At 34.4% G+C, this 25,670-nt stretch overlaps 1 protein-coding gene across 7 annotated transcripts in view; it reads right to left on the bottom strand.

Annotated features, from left to right (window-relative positions):
* The window catches only part of LOC118195621 (protein still life, isoform SIF type 1-like), a 749,226-nt gene that overhangs the window by 213,987 nt on the left and 509,569 nt on the right, over nt 1-25,670 (bottom strand). For all 7 annotated transcript variants that reach the window (XM_085813741.1, XM_085813746.1, XM_085813743.1 and 4 more), the window contains one exon: nt 21,613-21,767. In XM_085813741.1, coding sequence (XP_085669867.1) covers nt 21,613-21,767 — 155 coding nt within the window. The remainder of the gene's footprint in view (nt 1-21,612; nt 21,768-25,670) is intronic.

Raw genomic sequence — 25,670 nt, 5'->3', positions numbered from 1 at the left:
AACATAACTACTCATCTACTACAGCGGACTTGATTACTGGTATTCAAAATTCTATTATAAAATCTGAAATGATTTAAAAAGTTAATTAAAGTTAGTTAATGATTTAAAGAGGGTTTTTTTTTTTTTTTTGGTCTAAACGTATGTCGCTATCTTTTATTTAAATTTTAAGAAAGTAAAATAATTACTACATTTATAAAAGGGAATTTCAGGATTCTGATCTGGTCGCCCCGGATTGAACCTAACTATGAATGTATAAGATGTTTTAATTTTTACTGAATCAGAAATGTACACGTGTTTCACAGATAAAAAAAAAGTTATGATTCACTTGAGACTTGAGATACTTCAAATCTTAGAGCCTCAGAATCGGATGGAAAATATTAAATTAATTCTCTGCACTGATATTCAGAAATTTTTACGTTAATTTTAACTAAGGCGTGGGCACTTTTAAAATACAGTAATGTTTAAGAGAACTTAATGATCGTAGAATGTAATAAAATTATGCGAAAAAGGGCTATTATTAACTAAAAACTAGCAACTAAGCTAACAGGAATAAACTACTTCCGCAGCGTGGTATTTTGGAGTACTTAAGAAATCATTTCCGTTTGCGATTAGAGTTAAAATTTAGCCCTTCTTGTGCAATTTTGGATGTAAGGTCACGCGAAAAAATTCCTGCCCCATCAGTGCACGAATGTACTGTTGCTATGAGACAAATGACCAAACAAAGAGTTTGATCATTTGTATTTTGTATTTTCTACATTATCTAACCTGACGTATATTAAATGGAATGAGAAATGAGTTCTTTTTTACTCGAAAATCTGAAATAAAGGGCGGAAAAATATAATTTTGCATCTTTGTGAAATAATGATATTGAGAATCTTCGCCCTTGAGTGTTACTTCGTAATTCCAACAAAGACTGAATAGAAAAACAATTGCAACAATTTGTCTCATTATTGAAATCTTTATTTTCAAGAGGTTTAATAAAATTAACAAATTTCTAGCATTATTCATTATTTTATTTTTTTGTTATGTAGATAAATTATTTGTAAATACAAATAGTTTCAAAACTCTCCTTCTTTAAAAATCCCTTCTTCTGATTCCAATTACCATAATAACGATACAATCAATATCTTAATGCATCGTTTGTATAAGAAAATAATCAGGAAATTAAAATTTAATAAAATGAAGATTCGTCGTCTTTTTACTCTGAAAAATTTGAATAAGAAAAGGTAAAATAATTTTTACGTATCGCAGAATGTTATGACAAAAATTTTTGCATGTCCTCGGTAAAGCTAAATGTGCTTACTAAACTGGTAATTAGAATGAATTTGACATGTTATTTTGTGCAAAGGTATAGATTAAAAATCAGTATGAATGAAAACAATTAAGAATAAAATTTAGACAATGATTGGTATCAGAAATCAACATATATTTTAATAGACAGTTCTATTAAAACAGGCGAATTCTAATAGAAACGTGAATTATAAAATTGACACTGAATTATTCATTTAACACAACGATGATAAAATCTTTAAAATATTTTAACTCTGAAATTTAATAGAAAAATATTAAATATAATACTATATTTCTTCAAAATTATATCACACTTTATTTCAAATATAAACGTCACAAACACGGGTGCCACTTTATACGGCATATTGCAAACACATTGTTAATTATTTCCAGAAAATAAATATTCAGAAATTAATAATTTAAATAGCAATATTTTTTGTTATACACTATTATTAAACGCAATTATTAAAAATGTTTGTTAGGTATATTTTAACATTTGAAATATTCCATTTTATTTCCTTGGAATCAAAGTTTTTTTATGTAGGTGGAATTCAAATTGATAGATGCATCTTAGAACAGAAGAAACGAAAAAATTGTTTTAAACGTCCACTATATATGCTAAAAATAGTGACAATCCAGCATTGCTCACGCTTTCATCTACTAAAAAGTAAAGTTATTTTTTATGAAATCGCAGTTTACTGGAATAAATAAAATTTTACAATTGATTCACTCAGTCAACGCCCATTTAGACTTACATTTGATCACTCAGATTTTCTAGCTTTTGCAATCCTCTTTATCTTCACTATGTGTATAGAATATAGCAACTTGGAGTTTGTGTAAACTGTCTACTGGTCTGAAGAAATAGAAAAAACAATAAATATATTATCTTACCTTACTTTATTTTTTCACACTTGAATTTTTTAAAATATGAAATTGCGTGAAATAATAAAAGATTACATTTACAAAGATATCCGTGCAATTCTCGAAAAGTGTTTAGAAAAGTATCCATCAATATTGACAGATTTTTCAGTAACAGTGCAAAGGTTGATACTGAAAAATATGTCCCAATAAAAAAATTCTGAATGTGTATTGTGAAACAAATCATTACTGGAAATTTGTATAATTATGCCACTCTAATCAATAACATAATTCTTCTCTTGTAAGATACCTCAATGAAATTAAAAACGTATTATAATGAGATTTATTAAAATGAGATGACATTATAAAGAGCTTATCTATTTATCTCGCCTTCTTAGCGTGTCTTCGTGGTGGTGCGGTGGTCTGCACACTGGGCACGTATTCCAGAGGTGCGCGGTTCGATTCCTGGCGATGGCGTTGCTCATTTTACACGACTCCTGCTTCCAAAAAATATCTAATGTCTCTATAAGCCTTTACCTTTCTCATCTCCAGCCTTCGTGGAATAACTGGAGCGAGTTCAGACAGCGATCAGGAAGAAGGTCTGGAGATTAAATTCCGGCGAGGACAAAGCTGATTATCAAGAATCAGGGCCTACGAAAATTCTAAAACTGACTTTGGCATCTGAACAAAATATGGTAGATGACAATTCATCACTCTCTGGGTTTGGTGACTGGATCCATAGTCGCCCTTTATGTTGGAGAGAATATAAGGAAATTCTCCTTCTTCACCGTGTGTCTGTTTGTGAGTAACTCGGAACACGTTCGCTAGCATTCGGAAAGTTCATTTCAAGTCCCAGCGAAGGCATTGCCGATTTTACTTGCTGCGATATTTACTTATTAATTTAAAGCAAAAATTTTCAAATTACTTTTAACATGAACAATATTTATGCAATAAATTACATAAAAAACATCCTATTCTGGAGTTTTAGCTATAACAAAATAACTGAAAAAGCAGTTCAGTTCGCTCAAATTTATACTGATCCACATTTTATACTCAAATGTGGAAGGTGCACTGAAAGATTTAATTGAGAATTTATGGTTATATGATCTGCGAATAATAGCGACTTATTCTGCGTATGATGACGGTAAAAGTTTAGAACTCGGCTTCCATACCTCCTCAGGTTCCGTAGATCCTGTCACTAAGATTTTATGATTTGGAAAAAGAAAGTATATATTCCACTAGTTTTACGTTTATACACATTTTGACAAAGACATAAGATAAGAAGATTATAAGGCATTTTGTTCCTTCTTTCCGCATGCTTTCGTGGTGCAACTAGAAGCACACTCAACGCATATTCGAGAGGTCCGGAGTTCGAATACCTGTGAGGGCATTGCACATTTTTCACGTCTCCTGCACATAAAAAAATCTAATGACTCTACAGAACTAAAAAATGACTACTAAAACAGCTACGAAGAGAATGAACTACATCAGTATCACATACAAATAATGAATTGCTCAGAAATTACGCATTAACAGAAACATAATTTTCTAAATTGTTATAGCCATATTCAAATGGCTTAGAGAAAAATTGAGAAAATCAGTATAACATGCACCTTAAAATTAATGAAAGAAATGTTTTCATTTTAAATTATGAAGGAAAGAAAATACGCAAACAAAACTCTTAACTTCACCAGCAGTTCAAATAATTTAAATTGTTATACATGCATACGCATGAATAAAATTGCGTTTTATGGAATTACGATTCAGCATAAACATAAAGGTTTCTTGAGGTAAGCACATGATTTGTATAATTAATTATTTTTTGTCCTATGAAATCAAATGAATTGACACGTGTATAGTGTTTAAACTACGACTAAAAGCATGCAAGAAAATGCGCCACAGTGCAAAAACTAACCAAGCTTTGTTTGAGGCATATTTCAAATGTAACGTTTTCAAGAAAAAGGCCAAATGTGCAGATGCACTTGTCTTCTACTCCAAATTCCTGCTAAATACTGAATTTAGCCAATTATTATAGTTTGAAGGTACGAGATCGTACTTAAATTATGCAGTTCGTAACTGCTTTTAATACAACCAATTCAAAATCTACGCCGACATGATGTTTAAAAAGATTAAGACTTTCTGTACAAAACAAAGCATCGACCCTATTTATTCAATCTCAAAAGTTTTTTATTTGAGTTTTGAACTAGAAAGATTTGTTGAATTTGGTAAGCTAGATGAGATATGAAGAATTTTGCTACATTGGCAAAAATATAAGTTATTTTGTGCTTAACAGAAACGGAATCAATTCGAAAAAATAAACTATTTACAACATTTCATTTTTACAACCGCCGTTCATAACCATTTAATGTAATGCTCTTATTATTTGATGATATGGGTAGATATTTGTTGATATGAATAAATCCTAAATAGAAAGTCAATACAATTTATTATTAAGCATTTCTAATTATACTGAATTTTTTCACACTCTTATCTACTAAATTAAAATTAATTTTTTAGGAGAAAACTTAAAAGAATTACATTTAGTATCTGTGATTTTATTTCACATATCTGGTTGTAACGAAGTACTTTCAGTGCAGGTAGTAATCACTACCCAAATCTATGATTTTCTACCAACGTGTTAGTAGTTTTTCAAAGTCTTCGACCCAGAAACTTGGTGGCCACGAGTACAAAAACAGATCAACCCCATTTCGGACGTCCTGTGCAGAATGGAAGATAGCACCAGCAAGATATAGCTACAGATGTGATAAAAAAGGTAGAAGTCCGAGGGAGAGATCTCGGGGCTATATGGTGGGTGCGGTGAAAGATCCCATTCGAGTCCGTACAGAGTCCAGCCGGCGAATGCAAACACATGTGGTCTTGTATTAATTATCTTGATGGAACATTAGCTTTTTTGCGTCGGAAATCATCGAAAGTTTTTGCGTCGGACGTTTTTTCTTGATAGCAGCGTCAGCACGGACTAACACCTTTCTGTACACGGTATTATCTAGGTTTTTACATTTATCCAGATACTCTTTGTGGATAATACCACGGCAATCCCACCAGATAAAAAGCATGATCATTTTATTTGTAAAATTGCGCTTTGCGACGCTGCCGGCGGGCTCACCGAGCGCAGACCAACACTTTTTTCAGCCTGGTTGTTGAAATAAATCTACCGTTCATCGCAAGTGATGATCTGGTCCACAATTTGGTCCTTTCGTTGATATTCGAGCAGATTAGTGCAGGCTTGAACACGTCTGTTCTTATCTGCTCATGCGGCACCCAGCGATTGAACTTGTACGTCAAGTTTATGCGATGCACAGCGCAACTGATATACATGGTACTAATGTCTAACACCTTAGCAAGCTCCTGAGTGGTTGCATACTGACCTTCTTCCAAAAATTCTCGCAGGCGGGCTTCACCAACATCAGCAGGCAGGCAACGCGCTCTGCTTCTTGAATGTCATAGTCCTTGTTTTTGAAATTTCGGTGCCAAACAATCACAGTATCATATGATACAACATTAGTAACTAAAAGCTATACATATGATTCGGCGACATTCTATGGCTGACTTTTTGCAACAGAATTGGAAGTAAATGACGGTTCTAATCTGGCAGCGTGTTAGTACCACTTCAGACACCTCGTACTTAATGATAACGATATTTTTTTGCAATTTTAGAAATTTCACAATGCAGTTTAAAGCAAGTCGCTTTCTTTCAAATGCCAAAAATTGTTTGACAAAATATGATTAAACACACCAAAGTGAACTGTTTGCGCAGACCATATTTGTGGTTGCTGGAAACTTTCGTTAAAATCCGCTATAAAAATACATTCAATTACCTATTAGAAATCTAGCAGACTTCAGTGTGTCTTTAAACATTTGAATAAGCAGCTTATAACTAAGAAATAGGAGAGAAAAAACATTTAAATGCTTATAAAAGACACCGAAAGAATAAAATTTTATGATATTTCATTTTCTTGCTTAAGCAAAGCACTTATTGAATTGCATGTAAGTAAACAGATTTTCATTTCGTGTTACTGAAGGAAAAGTTCTTAATTTTTAAGATTATATTTCTTCATTAAGTAAAACCTGTCAAAAAAACCTTATAGAGCAACAAATATCAATTTAGGATCTTTTCGATTCCTGAAATCTGGAAAATCCCAGTCTCCACAATCCTTCCAAATCTCCCGATAATGCTAGTACATAGTTGATTTGATTTGGGATGTGTTAAAATTTTTATTTCTACGAAAAGAGAATCTGGTGCCAGGATGCCTTGGACAGCAAAAGTCCATTTTTGGCTTGCTGCCCATCTTTAACGTCTTTGGGGGAGAGACCGTGCTTTTGAACTCCACTTAGACTCCTCCATTAGAGTGGTTATTAGAAGTTCTTAAATAAGCATTGTTTAGTGCATATTAACCACGAGCGCAGTTTACAGTATTATGGATTTTAATGCTAAGCATTTAATTTCATACACGATAAACAGTTTCTTTATATTAAATGCAATTTTGATTGAAGATTATAATATATTTACGAATATCGTTTTAAAGAAACCTGGAGTTAGTAAGAAATTATTTTAGAGAAAAAGAATTTTACACAAATTACTTAAGAATATCTAAAAATGGCTGCAAGAAGACATTTAACCGATTAATGTGATTTAATAAATATAGGCTATAAACCGCTAAAATTAGAGAAAAGAAGATGTGCACTTAAACGTAAAGCATTCTGTAGCTCATGAGATCATGAGCTGTAATTTGATCTTCAGATCTGTAATTTCATCTTCAGATCAAATTACAGAATTTTTAAACAGATCACGGTGGCATAACAAAAAAAATCTAGAAATACGACTAGTCAATAACTGGTACTTTTAGCTGCTTAATTGAAATAACAATAAGGATATGGCAAACTAGGTATTATGCGTCCTTATTTAAATTATGGATTTTCAACATTGATTTTTACTTCAAGCATAAGATTTTTTAAAAGAAATCTTTATCCTAGGTGATCGAAGCTATTCACTTGCTTCGTCCCCAGATAGGATAATACCGTTTCAAAATGGATAAACTTTCTCAGTGTTTGAAATAAAAAACTCTGGAATCAAAGCAAGCAACACTACGTACAAATATGTTTAGATTCAGACACAAGCAAATCGTATTTCGAGTGATACATTTTAAGGTACCGCATTTTGCCGGCGTATAAGACGCACCGGCCTATAAGATGCATCCCCTTTTTTATACACATTTTTGAAGGATAAAACTTTATTACTGGTCATTATAATCTCGCTAAGTTCTTATCATTTTCTCAGATGGGGGAGGGGTCCCGAAATGCCTCTCGGGAGTCCAGTTTCCATGTTCTTTAGCATACGCAATCACACGTAGCTTGTATGCTATGTTATAGCAATGCCGGTGTTTTTTCCTTTCTTTTTGTTTAGCCATAACTTGTTAACAAATTTAAGGAAATTGAATAGTAGAAATTTCACTCACTAAAAGTCGTTCACAAAAATTGGAAAGTTTAAACGAACCCAATGTGATCGTTGATGACAGCGCATGCGCATTCACTGAACTCTGTGTAACTGTAATATTCCCACACTCCGCAAAGAAACGAGAAAAAAATCGCAGAACTCCGAATAGAGGAAATTTCCAGAAATGAATGTAATCAAAAACTAAGTATAAGGCGCACCCGTTTTTCAGACCTATTTTCAAAAGGAAAAAGTGCGTACGCCGGCAGATATAGTATATCCTAAGTTACTAACAGTTATTTTTAAGTTTAATGCACTTTTTCTATCTCTTCTAGTTTCATCTTACGATTCCTTACCAGAATGAGGTACTAAAATCGCTTTAAATGCAAATGAGAAGTAGAATAGTATTCAAGTTCCACTGACTTCGAGAGAAAAAGAATTAGATTTCCTGAATAGCGAGCATTTGCCTTTTGGCTACGTCTCTCTAAGTCGTTACTACGCTCGGCCGCATTACGTACCTTTGATATCTTCGCTAGCGAATTTAATAGTACTGGCCAACTAGTTTAGACTTGTGTTAGCCTCGGTTAAATCTCTTTAAATACTCATTAGTTAGCTATTATTTCTTACACTTTTGAATTTAAGCCCAAGTACAGGCTTTTGTACGCCCTGAGAAAGAGGGCAACTGTGATTCTTTATTTTGAACAATAAAGGGTAATTCACCCTTCTTGAGTTCACGTTTCTGTTCTTAAACTTAAGCGATTATCCGCTTAGCTGCTCACTAGGTTCCTTAACATTTAGTTGATAGATAAAATTGAGGAGTCCTACAATATTATAAGTCGCACAGCACATCTCTTTTAAGGTCCATGAAAACATCATTTCTGGAGGAGACAGGGTACAAGCGTACGAGGGCTTCTGGGCTATTTGCGGGTTCATACTGCTTCAAAACATTCGAAGCAAGACGTTCTTGTTTCTCGCAAAAGTTCGATAAATTTTGTAAGGTTTCGAGTAAAATGAATAGCCACAAAAATATCGATGACGAAATGGGATGGTAAATTATCGGTAGACTGAAGGCGGGCAAATAATAAGCTCAAGTGGGGCTACAGAGCTCAATATAACTCCCAGTGTCGTCTGCGATTTGTTTAAAAGGTTTCAGGACACTGACTGGATATATATATATATATATATATAACACAACGTTTAATGAGAATCCATATTTAGCACTTTTAGCGAGGCGACACAGGACTGTAACAGCTTTACAGATCTTGCTTGAATAGTACATTGTCATTGGAACCCCAGTTTCACGGTCCATAGTTGCCCGAAGGCTTCATGAGATACGGCTGTTTATCAGAAGACTCGTTGTTTGCGTTTCGCGCGCTGTAGGACACATGAAAGTGCGTTTAGCATGGTGTAGACAAGATGGGTCTCGAACCAGACTTTAGCGCACCGTGCGCTTTTCAGATGAATCGATGTTCAGCCTAAATACTTATTCTCGGCTTACCTATACGTGCAAAGAGCCGGGCACACGGTACCTTTCCTCCGTCATCAGAGAAAAGTATGTTTACGGTGATGGAAGTGGAATGTTTTTGGGAAGGCATTATGTTGGACACACACCCTTGCGTATATTTGAGAAAGGCTTTTCAAATTCTACGTGGTACAGAGAGGAGATCTTAGAACTCCATTTTCAACTTTTCAGGGATACCTTTGGTCCTCGGTTCTTGTTAATGGACGACGACGCTCAAACACATAGAGCTCAGCTGGTCGACAATTATTTGGAAAGTGATGATATTCGCCGAATGGATCGGGCAGCCAGATATCTTGACCTTAACTCTATAGAACATGTTGGGGATGCTCTAGGAAAGGCATTTTAAACTCGCCATGCCCGTCTGAGAAAGATACCGGAGTCAAAAACTGCCTTGCTTCCAGAATGGATCGACTGCCACAGAGATTCCTCAGTTGCCTCCTGTCTAGTATACCGTCACGCTGTGCGATCTGCCTGACTGTGAGAGAAGACCAGACCTCATACAAAAATCATTTTTAGTTCGACATCACAACGCGGATTGTGGATATCACTGCGCTATGAGTTTTACAAATAATCATATAAACTTTGGGATGGTACACCTCTTTTTCCGTTATTAAATGTATATTCATACCGTATAAAAGTATATTCATACCAAATTTCAATAAAATCTGACCATACATTTTAAGAAATTTGACATAATGTGCAAATTCTCTTAATTTTTGCCCACAAGTATAGTTCGGTCCTTGATATCGGTTCGCCATTATTCTGTCAAAGGATGTGGGACATGCATTACTGAAGCTGACTTATACCTTCAGTCTTCTTCATTCTGGAAATTAGGAGAAGGAATTAGGAATCTATTTTGAGAAATCTAGCAGATACAGAGATGTATGTATGTTTCGTTTGGTTTATTTAATTAAGGCAAAGCACTCGACGGTTATCTGCCTAAAGGGTGGGATGCGTTAGTAGAGCACATTTTATGGGAAACTGGCTCGCATACACGTTACACACGAGGAAAATCACGAAAACGCCCATACGCCAAGATACAAAATAGCATCTTTATGAATATTGTGTCATCAGTACTACTATAAAGAATGATCATACTTCAAACTGAGGAAACTCTCCATTTAACTTTGAAAATACTAATTTTTTCTAGTCGCTGAAGCGTAATGATACCGTTCTTTACATAATTATTGAAACTAAATTAGCTCTTCAAACTTGATGACTAACTTTCGGTAAAAAATCTTGATCAACTACAGAAGATGAAGAACTAAGCTGAAGTGAATAATCTAATTCTTCGAACTTTAATGAGATATCTTACTTCGATGTATTCTGCCATTGTGATAAGACCAACATTGATTTCATCCCATTCACAAATATTTTGATTTGGAATTCGTTTTTAGATATACTTTATAACATTTATCATTTTTTCCTTAATTACACCTATTTATAAATAGTTCATGCAAATCTATAATTTTAACGAAGAGAAATTTAGAAAATAGAAATTCACATCTTAACTCCAAGAACATAAAAATAGCAACATTAATTGCACTTAGGGTACAATCAAATAATTAAATGTGTTCATTGTCTTCTGGCTTTTAAGTTGATTTGGGTTGAATTTTCAAATTTCAATTTCAGAATTTTCAAATTAATCAATGTAAAGTAACAATTGTGCTGCTGAAGGACATATATGCTTCAGCTTATGTTATAAAATGCAGAAATATTAAGCTAACGTAGAGATGAAATTATTTTAATGAGTTTTGAATAGCTTTTTCACAACCACCGAATTTCGAACGTCAGATCATAATTTACGAAACATTTTTGTAGTAATTATGTTCTGCAGAAATTTCTCAAATTATCCATTACATTAAAATATAAACTAATAAACAAACAAAAAATAGACCAGAGGTTTATTTTTCTGCACAATCGGTGAATATTTTCTCTTTACTTTTCTAAATATTTCAAAAAATAATTGCGGTAACTTTGAGTGACAGTTTAACCACATAAAGTCTGTTTGATATAATGGGGAAAGGTATAAATGCGTCCGATATGCAATACATAAAACTATTATTTGATACACAGGTGTTCGAAGACAGCATTGTTTTGCGCAGAGGCGCAGGTGGTGCAGATGCTATTTTCTAAGAAATCACCGATCGCTGTCACACTAAGCCCGAAATATATGAAAGCTTATCGTTAACGAAGTAGATAAAAATTTAAAACAAAAATTAGTTTTCGGAATCAGCTCGTTCAAGAGAATAGTTTTTTTAATCTTTTAATGGATTAACAATTTAAATGATAGAAACTTGATAAAAGATTTGAAATATTGAATGCAATTTAAATTTTCTCAAAACAAAAAAATTCTGTACTGGGTTACAAAGCATTGTTATCTATTTAATTATTTCTACCTACATGCCTCAACGAAATTATTTTACTTTTGATAAATGCGATCTGAAAATTTTCCAGATAAATATCCCTGCATAATTATGCGTTTAGTGTATTTTAAAAAATTAAGACTAAAAAAAAATTATATTATCGAATAGATTTCTCATCAGTTTTAACAGTGCGTTTCCGAAAAAAAAATTGAAATTTGTAATTACATTTTTATTACAACTTAAACAGATCTCTCGATGTAAATAACCCCACATCACCATAGCAAAACAAAAATAAAAAATCTGGAAACTTTCAGATTTTATATTACGCCCAAAGGGGGATTTATTTCATTTACGTAGACGTTTCACATATACGGTTTGAGAGCATTTGAGTTACGGCACCTTTGTGCTAAAAATATTTAAAAGCAGCAGATGTTTAAAATTTCGGATAGACAGTTTCGCGGACTGGAAATAAAAATATTTTATTCCGCACAGTGTTGCCGCTGCTGGCTTTAAAGTCATTTAGTCTTTTAATCAAAATCTCGTTTCAGTTTTACAAAATATGAAATAGGTAATAAAACAAATTTGAAATTCAAAATTCGTGGTTCCATGTGCACATATTCGGGTGGAGGTCTACGTTATTCAAAACTGAATGGCTCTAGATACCGTTGTTTTCTCATAATGCGGGAAACATACATACATTCATACAGATTCTTCATTATTTAATTTCTCTAAATATTTGGAAGCAACAATTTGAAAAATAAAACGTATATTTATAACGAACCGACTCAAAATGCCGTTTCAAGACTAACAGTCCTTCTGGGCTAATAAGAAAAGTTTTACGTTAAAAAAAATTAAATTGTGCACAAAAACATATACAATATGTCAGTTTCCTTCTTATGCCTTCAGTCTTCTTAATTCTGGAATTTATAATTTTAACCAAGAGAAATTTAGAAAACAGAAATTCAATTAAAAATAATATGTATTTCTAAAACATAAAACTAATACTGAACATGAATCTAAACTACTAATGAATAACAATAAATATAAATTCAAAATAATTTCAGTTTTAACAGCTCGGGCATTTGTTCTTGAATTTTTATTTCTTCCCCGCCCCCCGTAGAACGAGGAAGCCAAAATAGTATTACGATATACAGCGTACCCTTCGTTAAAGGACATTCTACTACAGTGGACACTTCCCATTAACGAAAAGTGTTTAATTCTCCGGACCCGAAAAATGTATGATGAATGCACTCCCATTTAGAGGAGCCTCCCTGAAAACGGACCAAAACCTCCGTTTCTGAAGTGTTCACTAACAAGTGTTCGACTGCATTGCCGTTTGAATTGTAATAATAAAAAAGACGTGTAAACAAACGTGTAATTCTACACGGCTTACAGAATTTTATCATTAGCATTAGATGTTGTTACTTTTAATGAGACAATAGCGTACATAAGGAGTTAAGTCAGAAAGTTTGCAATCGGTTGTGTAATATGGCCGCTATAAATCTGACATATGCTAACAATATGAGTCTTTAGTGCCCATAGTCACATTATAAGGTATTTCTCCCACTTTCCTAACGTGCCTTCGTGGTACAGTGGTTCTGCACCCTGGGCCGGTACTCCAGAGATCCGTGGTTCGATTCCCGGCGAAGGCGGTTGCTAATTTTTTATCTCGTCTGCTTCCAAATAATACCTAATGTATCTACAGCATTACATGTGTAATGCGCCTGAACTAAAAGGGTGTTGGATGAGGTTTCTCCACACCCAGGATTTGCCGATTGGGTCCCCTTAAAACCCCAGTCGCCCTTCAAAAGGGGGAGTATATAAGGTATTTCTCCCGCCTTCCTAGCGTGTCTTCGTGGTGTAGTGGTCAGCACACTGAGCCGGTATTTCAGAGGTCTGTGGTTCGATTCTCGGCGAAGGCATTTACTATTTTTCATCTTTGCTTCTTCCAAAATACCTAATGTCTCTACAACATGAAAAAGACCTACCAATGGCTCAGACCTACCGATAACCACATCTGATTTAAACTGAGCTTTCGATTGGATAAAATTTAAAGAGCGGATCATAAACATATTGAACCATTTCGCATTCATCAGCTGACTGAAATCATTAATAACCTGAACTAATTATTTGTAATTTCCCCGTCTTCATTAAATTTCTCCAATAGTTAAATGCCTTAAAAGCCCTATCTCTATTCCTACAATACCTTTAAAACCGCGAATGATAAGAAATATAAGACCTATAAAAAGCATATTTATTATATAGATGTTTTATAATTCATGGGTTAAACACTCATTGCATTTGCAGCTCCGTTCATTTAGTCGAACGTTATGCTAAGATTCTAATTGCAATAAAAGAAAAAAAAACGATGTACATACCATATAATAATATATAAAACTTTACAGTAATATGCATATAAAAAAAACTCTTGCATTAAAGTGGATAAGCATAAGAATCCGATACAGTTACAGGCGGAGCGCTACAAAAGGTTAAAGTCAAGTGAAAAGAGTATTTAAACAGATGAATCTTATAGTTTATTGAGGAAAGGTATTGGTGTATGAGGCAATGAGAGAAGGTATATACAGAACAGAAATAAAACCAGTTCGCTGACTTAATACTAAATACTAAAAATAATAATAAATAATAAAAATAAATACTAAAAATTACATTCTGTGTTGTGCCAACTGCACATTTAAATGTTGTTAATGCTCCTTGCTTTTGTAATGCGATAACATGCTTATCCATAAGGGATCGAGCAAATTCAAAATAAAACTAATTAAAACTTATGATAGCAGTTTGTAGAGAATAATTATTAACTTACTAACCAGCATAAGGAAAAAAATTAAGAACATAAGAACATTTGCTCTTGCTTCTTATAGTTAATCTTTATACGATAAGTCGATACTACTATAAACGTAAGAAGTACTAAATCTTAAAAAAATGAATAATAATAATAAAATAATCAATAATAAAAATTATAAAAGTACAAAATACTGCTTGAAAATTCTAATATAACCAATCCATAGTGAATTATAGAGCTTAATAAATTAGCAGCTGATGCCAATGCTTACCATGTAATTACACTAAAGTATTCTTAATACACATATATACTAATAATTATTAGTATATATATGTTATTATATACTAATAATTAAATACTATATATATTTTACTTAGTATTGAATTACCTACGCTACAATGTTGAATGATATGTACAAATAACAGTTTTGATATTTTACGGTCTTACTATTCCAAATTTAGTTCATATTAATGCACATTCTGAGTGCCTGAAACAAATGCTAGAGACTTAAACTTATTGCTGTAGGAAAAATAACACTTACTATTATAAGATAAAATTACAATTAGTTCTGGAGTTATTTAGCTTGATAAATGCAGACTGTAAGCGTTATCCTGATTATCTGCATTAATTTCTGATCAAATCAAACATAAAGCTATTCACAATAGTTTCTGCTTACGCAGTGTCTTGAGATTTTCCTTAGTTTACCATAGACTGCTCTATTTTAATATATGGATGTTTGCGTTGACCAGGCTGACTTCGCTGGTTGTTTCGCCGAATAAGCGCCGAATTCTTTCAAAATACAATGACTTCTATAAATGACACCTACAAAAATATTCAGAATAACGGAACAAGAGTTTTACTGCGCAAATGCTTAGATAATTCAGAATAACATTTTCCGTATGTGGATTACCTTCAATATATGGTCTTCCTTATGAAAAAGAGGGCCCAACAGCGGCCGAGATGTAAAGTCGCTGAACACTGGTAGTTCGGTCCGAGGTTTGAATCCCGCGAACGGGCTGGCTGCATGAGTGTTTTCGTGGTTTTCCCCATGTGTAACGTGTATACAAGCCAGTTTCTCTTAGAAAGTTCTCCACAAAGGCATCCCTCCCTTTAGGCAAATAGCCCTCGAGGCTTTGCCGTATTTAAATAACCTAACCTAACCTTATGAAGAAGAAAGAAAACGAAAGAAAGATCATCAAAATAACGAATATGGTAGCCACAGGTTTATGATATCCCTGATGAAGAATTTTTCCATCTGAAGAAAGCCTACTCAATTACGTCATCAGTTCCGTCTTTCAAGTCCTTTGCACGCATAAAACGAATATGAAGTCATAATGTACAATCACAACATCTCTTATAAGCTACATTGCATGCAAGCACTCACCATAACAAATATTCAACGTCACACAACAGCCTTACGTATATTATGAATTCGTTGTTATAAATTTATTCAAACATTAATGCTGGGAAAGTATCAAACTTGAAAAAAACATTTAACTTACAGAAAACTGAAGTCGAAAGGCACTTACAACAACTATCCTTATCCTATTCGGTTGATAATGAACGTTATTTTGTTATTTGCGAGTTACTGAATGACTAGAGCAACACGATAAAAAAGTATTGGGGAGAATTTGAAGTTTCACTTATGATGGCAACCAAAACTTCCATTTCATGAAATTACAAAGCGAAAAAAGGTATTTCGTTTCTGTTTTACGCAAATAATATTTTTTTATCATGTAAAGAAACAATAGCTAAAAAAATGCATTAATTTGATAAAATATGTAAAAGGAATTTTAAAAATTCAAGAAAAATATTTATGAAGGCATTTAGTCAAAATTCCCATTAATCTTCCAACGCATGTTATCTGTAAATACTGCAACTGATACTGATGCTTACAGAAGCATAAACTACAAGAAAGATGAATCCAAAGTCTCATTAGTTACATAACAATGCCTCTTAATAATAACAATTTCTGAATTATTTACAAACTATTGCAGATGCAAATATTCAAAAATAACCAAGGCACAATTTAAAAATTTTTTGAAACTAACATTACATTCAAACAACAGAAAATTGAATGCGGTGCTTTCTAATAATCTGCACGTCGCTTCGCCTCCATTGAATTGCATATCGAAATACGATACAATGCACTTAAGAATAACTGAAATACGATATAATGCATTGTACTATGAGATCATATGCTGCAGATTGTTTATTCTTTGAGAAGAACAAAAAATCATTAATTTATGTGGTAAACGCAAGACTAAAATATGTTGTCTGGAAAGCTGGCAACTGATTGTAAGAGAACTTTGCTTAATTCTGTTCCCACAAAGAAAAATAAATCCTTATGTTCTGCAAATCTCTTACGCGTAATTAGCCAATGGGCAAGCACGAGAGGAAGGAACGCATCTCGAGGCTTTTCTCTGTTCTTTTTCTTCTTCCTGTGTATCGGTGTCAGCGGACGTGGACATCGATTAGAGCTCCCACGGCGTCGCATCCTGCGCAGGTCCCGCGTAAAGGTCACCGGGTCAATCGCCTGTCTCGTTCTCATCAAAATTCTCTCCCCTCTTGCAGTTCTGCTGCCATACCACACGGAAACTGAAAATAGAGCGTGAGGTTTGTGGAAACGAACTTCTTTCTCATCTCATCACGCAGGATTGCCAGAATAAGGACTGAGCCTGGAGAGCAAATATGCCTTCTTCACTGGATTGTGGGGAGTTTCTTTCTTTTTCCTTTTTTTTTTTTTTTTTTTTTTTTTTTTTTGAAACGCTAGGTTATAAAACATCATTCAAGATCTGAATTAAAAGTTTTGTTGAAAAATCTGAATTTCTTTCTGAACAAGATAAATTAATTTTTATAATAATTTATATTGGTATGGCTCTTCAGAAAAAGCTATGAAATATCACAAAAGTATTTCGTAGACTTTAACTGAATTTTGAAAGAAATCACTGCACATTATATTATGTCAGCGTAAAAATAATTAAAAAGATTTTGCAACTGGTTTTATATTTTTTGAAGATGGCTTGTTTATTTCTAGAAAATAATCTTCGTTAAAATGAATGAAGAATATTATTTAATAAATAATCTTCATTAAAATAAATGAATAATATTATTTAATAAATAATTATGTTAATTTTATGTCTAATAAGTTCGTTCATGTTTAGTGAAGATTTTAAAACCAAAACAAAGGCGGTTTTAAATTCACAGCAGCAAGCAACAAAGTTTAAAAAAAAAAATCCTTTTTTTTTTCCCTCAAAATCCGATTTTTTTTAACTTAAATTAAGTTTAGATTAGTTTTTTCATGAGTGAATTGAAACTGCTTCTTAAATCAAGGGAGGAAGAAACGAATTAATATTTCTTTAAAACTTTCAATGCATAATAATATTCATTACTTTTCACAATTACAATACATTTTTAATACGATGGCAAAAGCAGAGCTGTTTGGAACACAACAATTTGTTCTTTAATTTTCTGTTGTTGAACTTATGCGATTATTCGCTTAGCTGTTCACTAGGTCCCTCAGCACTTAGTTCACTAGGTTCCTTAGCACTTAGTGAGAATCCCTACAGCATAATAAGTGGTACAGCATATCTCTTTTAATATCCGTGAAAAAATTATTTCTGGAGGAGACAGGGTACACGTGTTTGAAGGGTTCTGGGCTAATTGCGGGCTCATACTGCTTCAATATATTCAAAGCAAGACATTCTTGCGTCTCGCAAACGTTGGGTAAATTTTATAAGGTTTCGGATAAAATGAGTAGCCGCAAAGGTATCGATGACGAAATGGGATGGTAAGTTGTCGGTAGATTCAAAGCGGGCAAATCATAACTTCAAATCGCAACAGAGCTGAATATAACTTCCAGTGTCATCTGAAATTTGTGGAAACAGTTTCAGGACACGGGATCTATATCAAAAAGATCTGGTCAAGGTCGCCTAAGATCACAACGATGAATGAGAATCCATATTTAGCACTTTTAGAGCGGCATCATATTTTTTTCTAAATGTGGGCGCGTCTTTGACACAAAGTATTTTTTACACAAAGCGAAAGGTGTTACTACTAGTATCATTACCACTATACTTTTAAATAGTATAACAGGTTAAAAGTTTCATTTTGAAAACCAAGAATAGTTCAAGAACATATGGCTGGTATATACTGCTACTTGTTTTTTTTTTTTTAACAATTTAAGTATATCGAAATCACCAGATAACATTTTCAACAGTAAATTATTTGTTTACAATATGCATTATGCATCTTTAAAACTTGCTGCCTTTCAAATCCCGAGGTGAGTCAACATAGCTCATTCTTTCATATAACGCTAATATCAAAAGTCGCTTGGAATTTCGTTCCGATGAAAGTAAGGTTCACCTACATGACAATGCGCGACTGTTTACCTGTCCTTGCTGACTTTTTTTGCGCCAGCAGGTGCGCCACTTCATATGAGATATTAGAGGGATGCGGTGATCTGCTCGAATAATGCTTATGCCACGCCATCCACGGACAGAGACAAAACGTAGCTTTTCGAAATGTAGCAATGAAAAGGGTGCGGTTATTTTGCAAAGAATTGATTCAATTTTTTTTAAGGAAAATGCATCGATCCAAGGAATCGTGGTACATTTTTATATGGTTATTCTTAGCACCTGTATACATTTAACTGAATTTAACCCACGAGGTCGTTTAATGTACTGTTATAGATCTGGACTACGGCAGTCTCGGCACCGAGGAATGACGTGACAGAAATGTGGCAATTGCAGTAACCTAGGGAAGAGAGGCAAGGTCTTGTACTTCAGTAGCTCGTTGGCCCACATGTCAGATGGCCTAAAGCCTGCGTAGTACTTGCAAGAGTAATTTGGCAACCAGTCAGATCTCCAGTTTCATAGGCGGCCTCTGTGCCTCTGAGAATGGTAGACCTCGGAGGGGGTGGGCTAGTTTACAATAAGGCATTAAACTGAATTTTTATGTCCATCGTCTCGGAAAGTATAAGGCATAGTTCCCAAGTGCACATCAGCGTAGCCACTAAGGGAGGGGTTTCGAAAATGGATCAATGAGCTCCTATTGCTCTTGTGATGCTAAATCTTTGTGCATGTGAACGTATGCTGTTTACGGTTTAATTTGAATTTTTTTCACAGTTACAAATGTATGGCGTAATATCAGAAAATATCATACTGCTTTTGTTTAATGAGTTTAACTAATCGCCGACATTTAACTTTCGCAATTTGTATCACGCAGTGATATTTGGGTTGATGTTCACGGCATATTATCGCTCTTTACATCGAGAAAATGACACAAGCTACAATTAGCCTCGAATATTATGCATTTAATAACACCTGTGGATTAAGAAAATTCAAGTGTACAGTTTTATTTTTATTGAGCTGAAAGGGATTGGAAGCGTTACAATGAATCTAGTATTTCATTATTTCAGTGCTTCCATTCTTATGATTTTGAAAGTGTAAGATTCAGAATTCATATCGTGTATGATCTGATTATATCCATTGTTAACATTAAAAGTTATATGTGAATAAATTGAATATATTCGCTGTGAATAAGATAAATTCATTCTGTTTGATGAGTATTTCTTGTGTAGACATTACATTTAAGAGTAAACGGTTGGTAAATGTGAAATTTAACACACTAAATGTATACGAATGCAAATTAGTAAAGTTTACTTTGAATAATATTCTGCACTGGCTATTATTATAGAACATCTTTTTCATATAGATTGCAATAAAACGTGCTGATTTCTATTTAAATATGTAATTGGTGTAAATATTTTTCTCATATGCATAGTTTTATGTAAAGATAGCATTCGGGCTCAGATGTTTATCACATATTTTTTCCTTCAACTTATTAAGTAATATTTCGCATGGATATTTTTGCGGAGTATCAAACATGTGTTTTTAATTATTATAAATTATTTCAATCAGATAATGAAATCTTCACAATTGCTTATATTTGATCTAACTTAGGAATGAAAATTTTGAGAAGAAATCGACGATGCTTTAATTATTTTGTACAGAAAATTGAATGGTAAAATATATTCAACCGTCTTGCTTAAATTTTTAAAGTGCGCGAAAGTTCATGTGACATGACAAAAATATTACTGGATGCCCATTGGTCCACCATAGAAGCTACTTCTTTAGTGGTTATACAGATGTGCACTTGTGAAATGTGCGGCCCGAAGCGGCCAGCTGCTGGGAATTTCTGTTACCTCTCAAACAAAGATTTTGATTGGCAGTTCCATCTCCCGCCAAATTTAGGTTCTCAATAATCCGTGTAATACCTTATTAGTGGAGTATGTAGACAAATACTTACTTACTTATCACCTCTAGAGGTAGTGTTTGTAAGTCATGATGATTTTTGCTGAAAATGTATTGGAGAAGTTTGCTGTGTTTTGGTTGTTACGTTTATAGAAGTGCTTGCCATCGCTCTAGAAAATGTACCACGAGACATTTTTTTTCCGTTTATCTATCATCAGGAAAGATCACTGTGATTTATCTACGGCCTGAAGTATCTATAAGTCTCGCCCTTATGAACATTTAATTATGTTGGGTTATTAGTATACTGCTTTATGGTAAATTCTCTAAAAGTTGTGTATTGCACTGCAACTGTGAACTACTGTCACAGTTTAACTTCAAGCATTTTCAATTAATTGCTTAATGACAGCAGTTTTATATGTCATACCTTTACCGAGAATAAGTGAAACTGTTATAGAACTTTTTTCCATAACTATCGAGCCATACTACATTTGTGCTATATGATCATTCCAACCTTTAAGATATCAGTAAGCATAAAGTGCGTTAGTTACATGCTGAACAAACAGCAGTTGAGGGAAAAGAGTAGGGAGATTAAAAATAATTGCACAAGTTTTTTGAAGATATGGTTCTATATATGTTTATGTGTGTAAATTATTTTTATCAAAGTGCCTATTATTCCCACCGCCAACTATTTTCTTTTTAAAATTGAAGAGTATCGGTGTCAAATACGTGGGTAAAGTGGGTAGTGTGCTCCGAAGAAACACTGAAGATAAGAATTTCAATTTGGATAACACTGTATGGCTTAGCCTGTCTAAGTCTCATACCATTAATTTTGCAATGTTTCAGTACAGTCATATATTGAATCATAACATATGCATAATATTTTACACTAATGCTGCTTAACTGTATTTTAAATTTTAATATTGAACGCTTCCTTCATATCATTTTACTTGGGAAATAATCCTCCGCTTACCTGATGGAAATTTAGCTATAAATACCGTGCTTCAGCAATTAAATATATATTGTTGAATGAAGTGAGACAAATTGAATAAAACATATTAAAAAATTTAACTCACCTCCGATGATGTAAGATAAATGCGTGAATCTGTGCTCTCCATGGTCGCCCTCGGGAGGAGGGGGGTATTTTCCCCCCTGGCGGCAAGGTGAGGGGGCTGCCGCGTAGACCCAGGTAAGGGCAGTGTGCTAGATTTTGGAGCGCTTGTTGTAGTTCCTGAAAATTAAAATTTTTTTAGAATTTAAGATGAATATTCCTCAACATATTAGAAATTAATAAAAATATTACCCATTTTTCCCCAATGGCAGATTGTGAACAGTTACAGTGTAACCCAGTTTATTAATCTATACAAGGCCAGATATGATGGTCTCTTTATTATGGAGGCACCTAATAGGTGGGCCACCATCACCTCCTATGAAGGGGACGGACAGACACACCAGGCGAGGGACCTCCGTCCCAGGTCCTCATTATACGGGACCCATCCAGAGTTGAAAATCCAACGCCCGTGGGACCTCGTTCTCGCGGGCGCAACCCCCGCAGTCCCCGTCCGGCTTTTACGAAGCATTGGGCAAAACTTAAACGTTGCTAGTAAAATATGGTGTCACCTTGCCTCCGGGCACCACTCCATCGGCAAAACCACATTGTAAAAGGTGCTCTGTCCGCTTTGTCAGTCCCCGCCACGAGAACTGAATGGGGTCAAACCCCCGGGAACTTAGTCGACAAATGTACTATATAGCTTCACCACAGCCGAAGGAACAGACACGACAGTACCAGTACGGTCCCTGCCAAGCCTGAACCAATCTGAGTACAATACTCGGGCTCTAGTCCTGTGAAGTTAAATTATATAACCCCGTGTTTGAGACTGCCTAGGTACAGATCCTAACCAGTACTTCCCAGGCATTCGCCTGAGTCAACCCCCGGGGGGGAAGAGGACGGACAGTTACAACCATGCCTTCTCTAGAATTCGAACTCAGGACCTTCGGTATCGCAGTCAGGCTTCCCTAACCATTATACCGTTTGAGCGGCAAAAAGTTACACATTATGCGTTGAAATCTACAGCATGATATATTTAATGCTTATAAATGCAATATGTTGTTCTGAATCCCATACCTGTTTTAAATATCAAATCTGAGACCTTTGGAATTATCTCATAACGAAAGTTTTTTAAGAGATTCGAGTAAAGTATCACTTCCTATTCATTAGTTCTAACCAACCTCTAATATGTTGTTCCCATTGATATAAATGTCTTAAATTCTAAACTTGTGACGTTTTGGATTATATTTTAATATAGACTTTCATTAAAAATGTTATAGGTTTCAAGTATTATAACCCCCTTCTCTTGTCCATTAAAAACTGTGACAGGATGTAAGCAAAGTATCACTTCTGATTGTCCAATTTTAAACCAAAATCTAATCAGCTCTTTATATGATTGCAGAAAGCTTAAGTACGGAAAATGGAAATTTTTGGAAGCTTAATGTAACAGTTATCGTGGACGGCAAAATCATTACACACTTCACAGAAACACACACACACATACAGGTTGACTGGAGGTAATAACTGAATATGTGTTTAAAATATTTCGACTTATATTATGGCAGGGAAAAAAATACGAGAACTACATGTCTTGCAAAAGAAATTTCAAAATTATTCCAATTTTTCAAACAGTTTTCGAAAATATTCCGAAATGCAAATTTGATTCCATTTAGAGTGCCGATAATAATTATCACTTAACAACGTTAGATAATTAAAAATATTTGGATTAAGAAGCCAGAATATCCTCTAAAGTCAATGAAAATAGTCAAGGGACTTTTGAATAATGTATTCCATTCGACGTTAGAGATATTTTATACAATTTAAGTCAATGAAATTCGAAGTAATTAAAATACGAGTTTTGATTCGTGGTTATGCATTACACGATACAAAAGTTTTCTACTTATTTTATATTCAGGAAGCATTTAATAACTAAAGCTCATTTTAAAGAAATGAAATTAGTCTTTCCTGTTTTTAATATACTGTTACGAAATGTACAGGCGTGGTAACATGGCTTCCCCGCAAAGCAGTTTTAGGGTTGCCATAAAACGACAAGATAAGGCAGGGTTGCCACATTTGGTAAGAAATCCTCCCATTTGGCGACAAAGTTGGCGATATGCCATGGACGGCTGGAGAACCTTCTGGAACGAATTCTTACAAGTTAAGCCCAGAATGTTCTCGAATACCAGCCAAAAGCTGTATAAAACCTGCTGGTATGCGGATAGTTAGTTAGTATCGAGTTGGTGTCTCGTCTGGCGAGTCAACCCCTGCGGAGTCGATCGAGTTGACAGCCGGGCAGCGAGTGCCGAGTGGGTCGTCGAGTGCACCGAAAGAGTCTCTTAGTGTATCGTGGTTAGTGCATCGTCGAGATCTCCGGGAACGACTGAACCGAAAAGTCGAAAGCTGTACTCTGTGTGTTGTCGAATGCATCGCGAGTTGTAGCGTGGAGAGTCTCGAGAGTACGTGGAGTTCCATGAACAACCAAGCAGAGTCGGGAGCTGTATTCCAGTGCTTTGCCGTGAAGCTGTTTGCACCATGATAGCCTCATAACCTGGAGGCTATGTTGCTGATCGTGTCAGCGTGTTTGTAGTAGTTCATCGACGATTGTAAAAACGTGTTTTGAAGCTATTCGGACAATATTGGCCAATAAAGTGTGTTTTGATACCTCATCAAGTAGTATTGTCATTATTCACACAAAATCCTCACGAACCCCGTACGAACGTGAAGGAAGAAAATAACGTAACAACTGGTGTCAGAAGAAAAACGCAACACTACAGTATCTCAAAATAGTCACTGTAGCATGATATCATCAGACTTTCCTGTTTTCAATATACTACAGGTGTTGCAAGAAAACATTAATGATAATTAATATGTCCGTCTTATGAAGGACAGATGTTAATTCTCCAGAGCAACAACAATATTCCATAGCCATTTCACAGTGCCTTAACGTCCAGTATTCCTGAATCATGTAACGGTGCCTCATTGCTCAGCATTGTGGAGAAACACAATCACACCCACAGTCACGTTTAAGGAGAAACACACTCATACCCACAGCATAAAATCTTTACCAAAGGTAAGAACGCATATATAGAATCTCGTTTTCAGAGCTTTTCCCAAAATCATCTATTCAGTTACATGTTTGATAACTTTTCACCAACTTACCTGCAGTATTAAATAATGGATCCTTGTAACTAATGCTGATGTTCTTTCCATTTATCAGTCTTCGATTATGTATATTTTTAACTAAAAGATATTGGCATGAGTTATTATTTGCCAAAAGCTTACTACCTTTCTCCCACGATAGTTTAGGACATCTAGAAATGACGAAAGTTATTGCGATTTCTCATATTTACTTCTCTCGCACCAATCGCAATTTTTCAATCAAACTTTGATAAATCATTCCCTTTTCCCATTATGGTGCTTTTGTACGGAAACAGGAAACAACTGAATGGCATCTATAACTTGCGTAGTCCCTGCATATATATATTGATGTAAATTAATCAGACATTTTGGAAAATATCTTTTGTGACTTACTTCTTCTGTAACACTAGCAACGACAAGGCATGTGCTGACCACAATCAAAAAGATAAATTTTTTTTTATTTATTCTTAACTTCTATCACTCTCTCTTGCGTGCTTGTACACTGCGAAAAAAAAAGAGGTGGGGGCAGCCGTATATAGCCTGTTCTACTGGGCTGTTTGACGAAAACTTGCGTTTTTCATGTCTCGAAAGCGCGACTTAGGATACGTATTAGATTTATATATAGCATTGTTCTGATAGAGGTATTTTGACAAAAAATGAAATTATATATGTATATTTATGTATATCTGACACGAAAAGTTTTCTCCATATTTCGATTCTACGACTCAAGTTATGCCAAACTGCCAAAAATCGCACGAGTAGTTTTCGAAAAATTAGCTCTCAAGATTTTAGCTCCGCAATGTTAATTGAATTCGATATATATTTATTAATAACTCTTTTTTTATCAAAATTACTTTCTTCCTTCTTTCAGAATTCGAAATTTAGGCTTAATCCAAATATAATTCGCAGACTTATTCTTAAAATTTTAATTTTTAAATAATTTTCATA

Source organism: Stegodyphus dumicola, chromosome 3 (assembly GCF_044657685.1).
Source record: "Stegodyphus dumicola isolate Sdum_Otavi_A_Nest chromosome 3, ASM4465768v1".
Classification (NCBI taxonomy): Eukaryota; Metazoa; Arthropoda; class Arachnida; order Araneae; family Eresidae; genus Stegodyphus; species Stegodyphus dumicola.
This window is presented reverse-complemented; position numbering and strand designations above follow the sequence as displayed.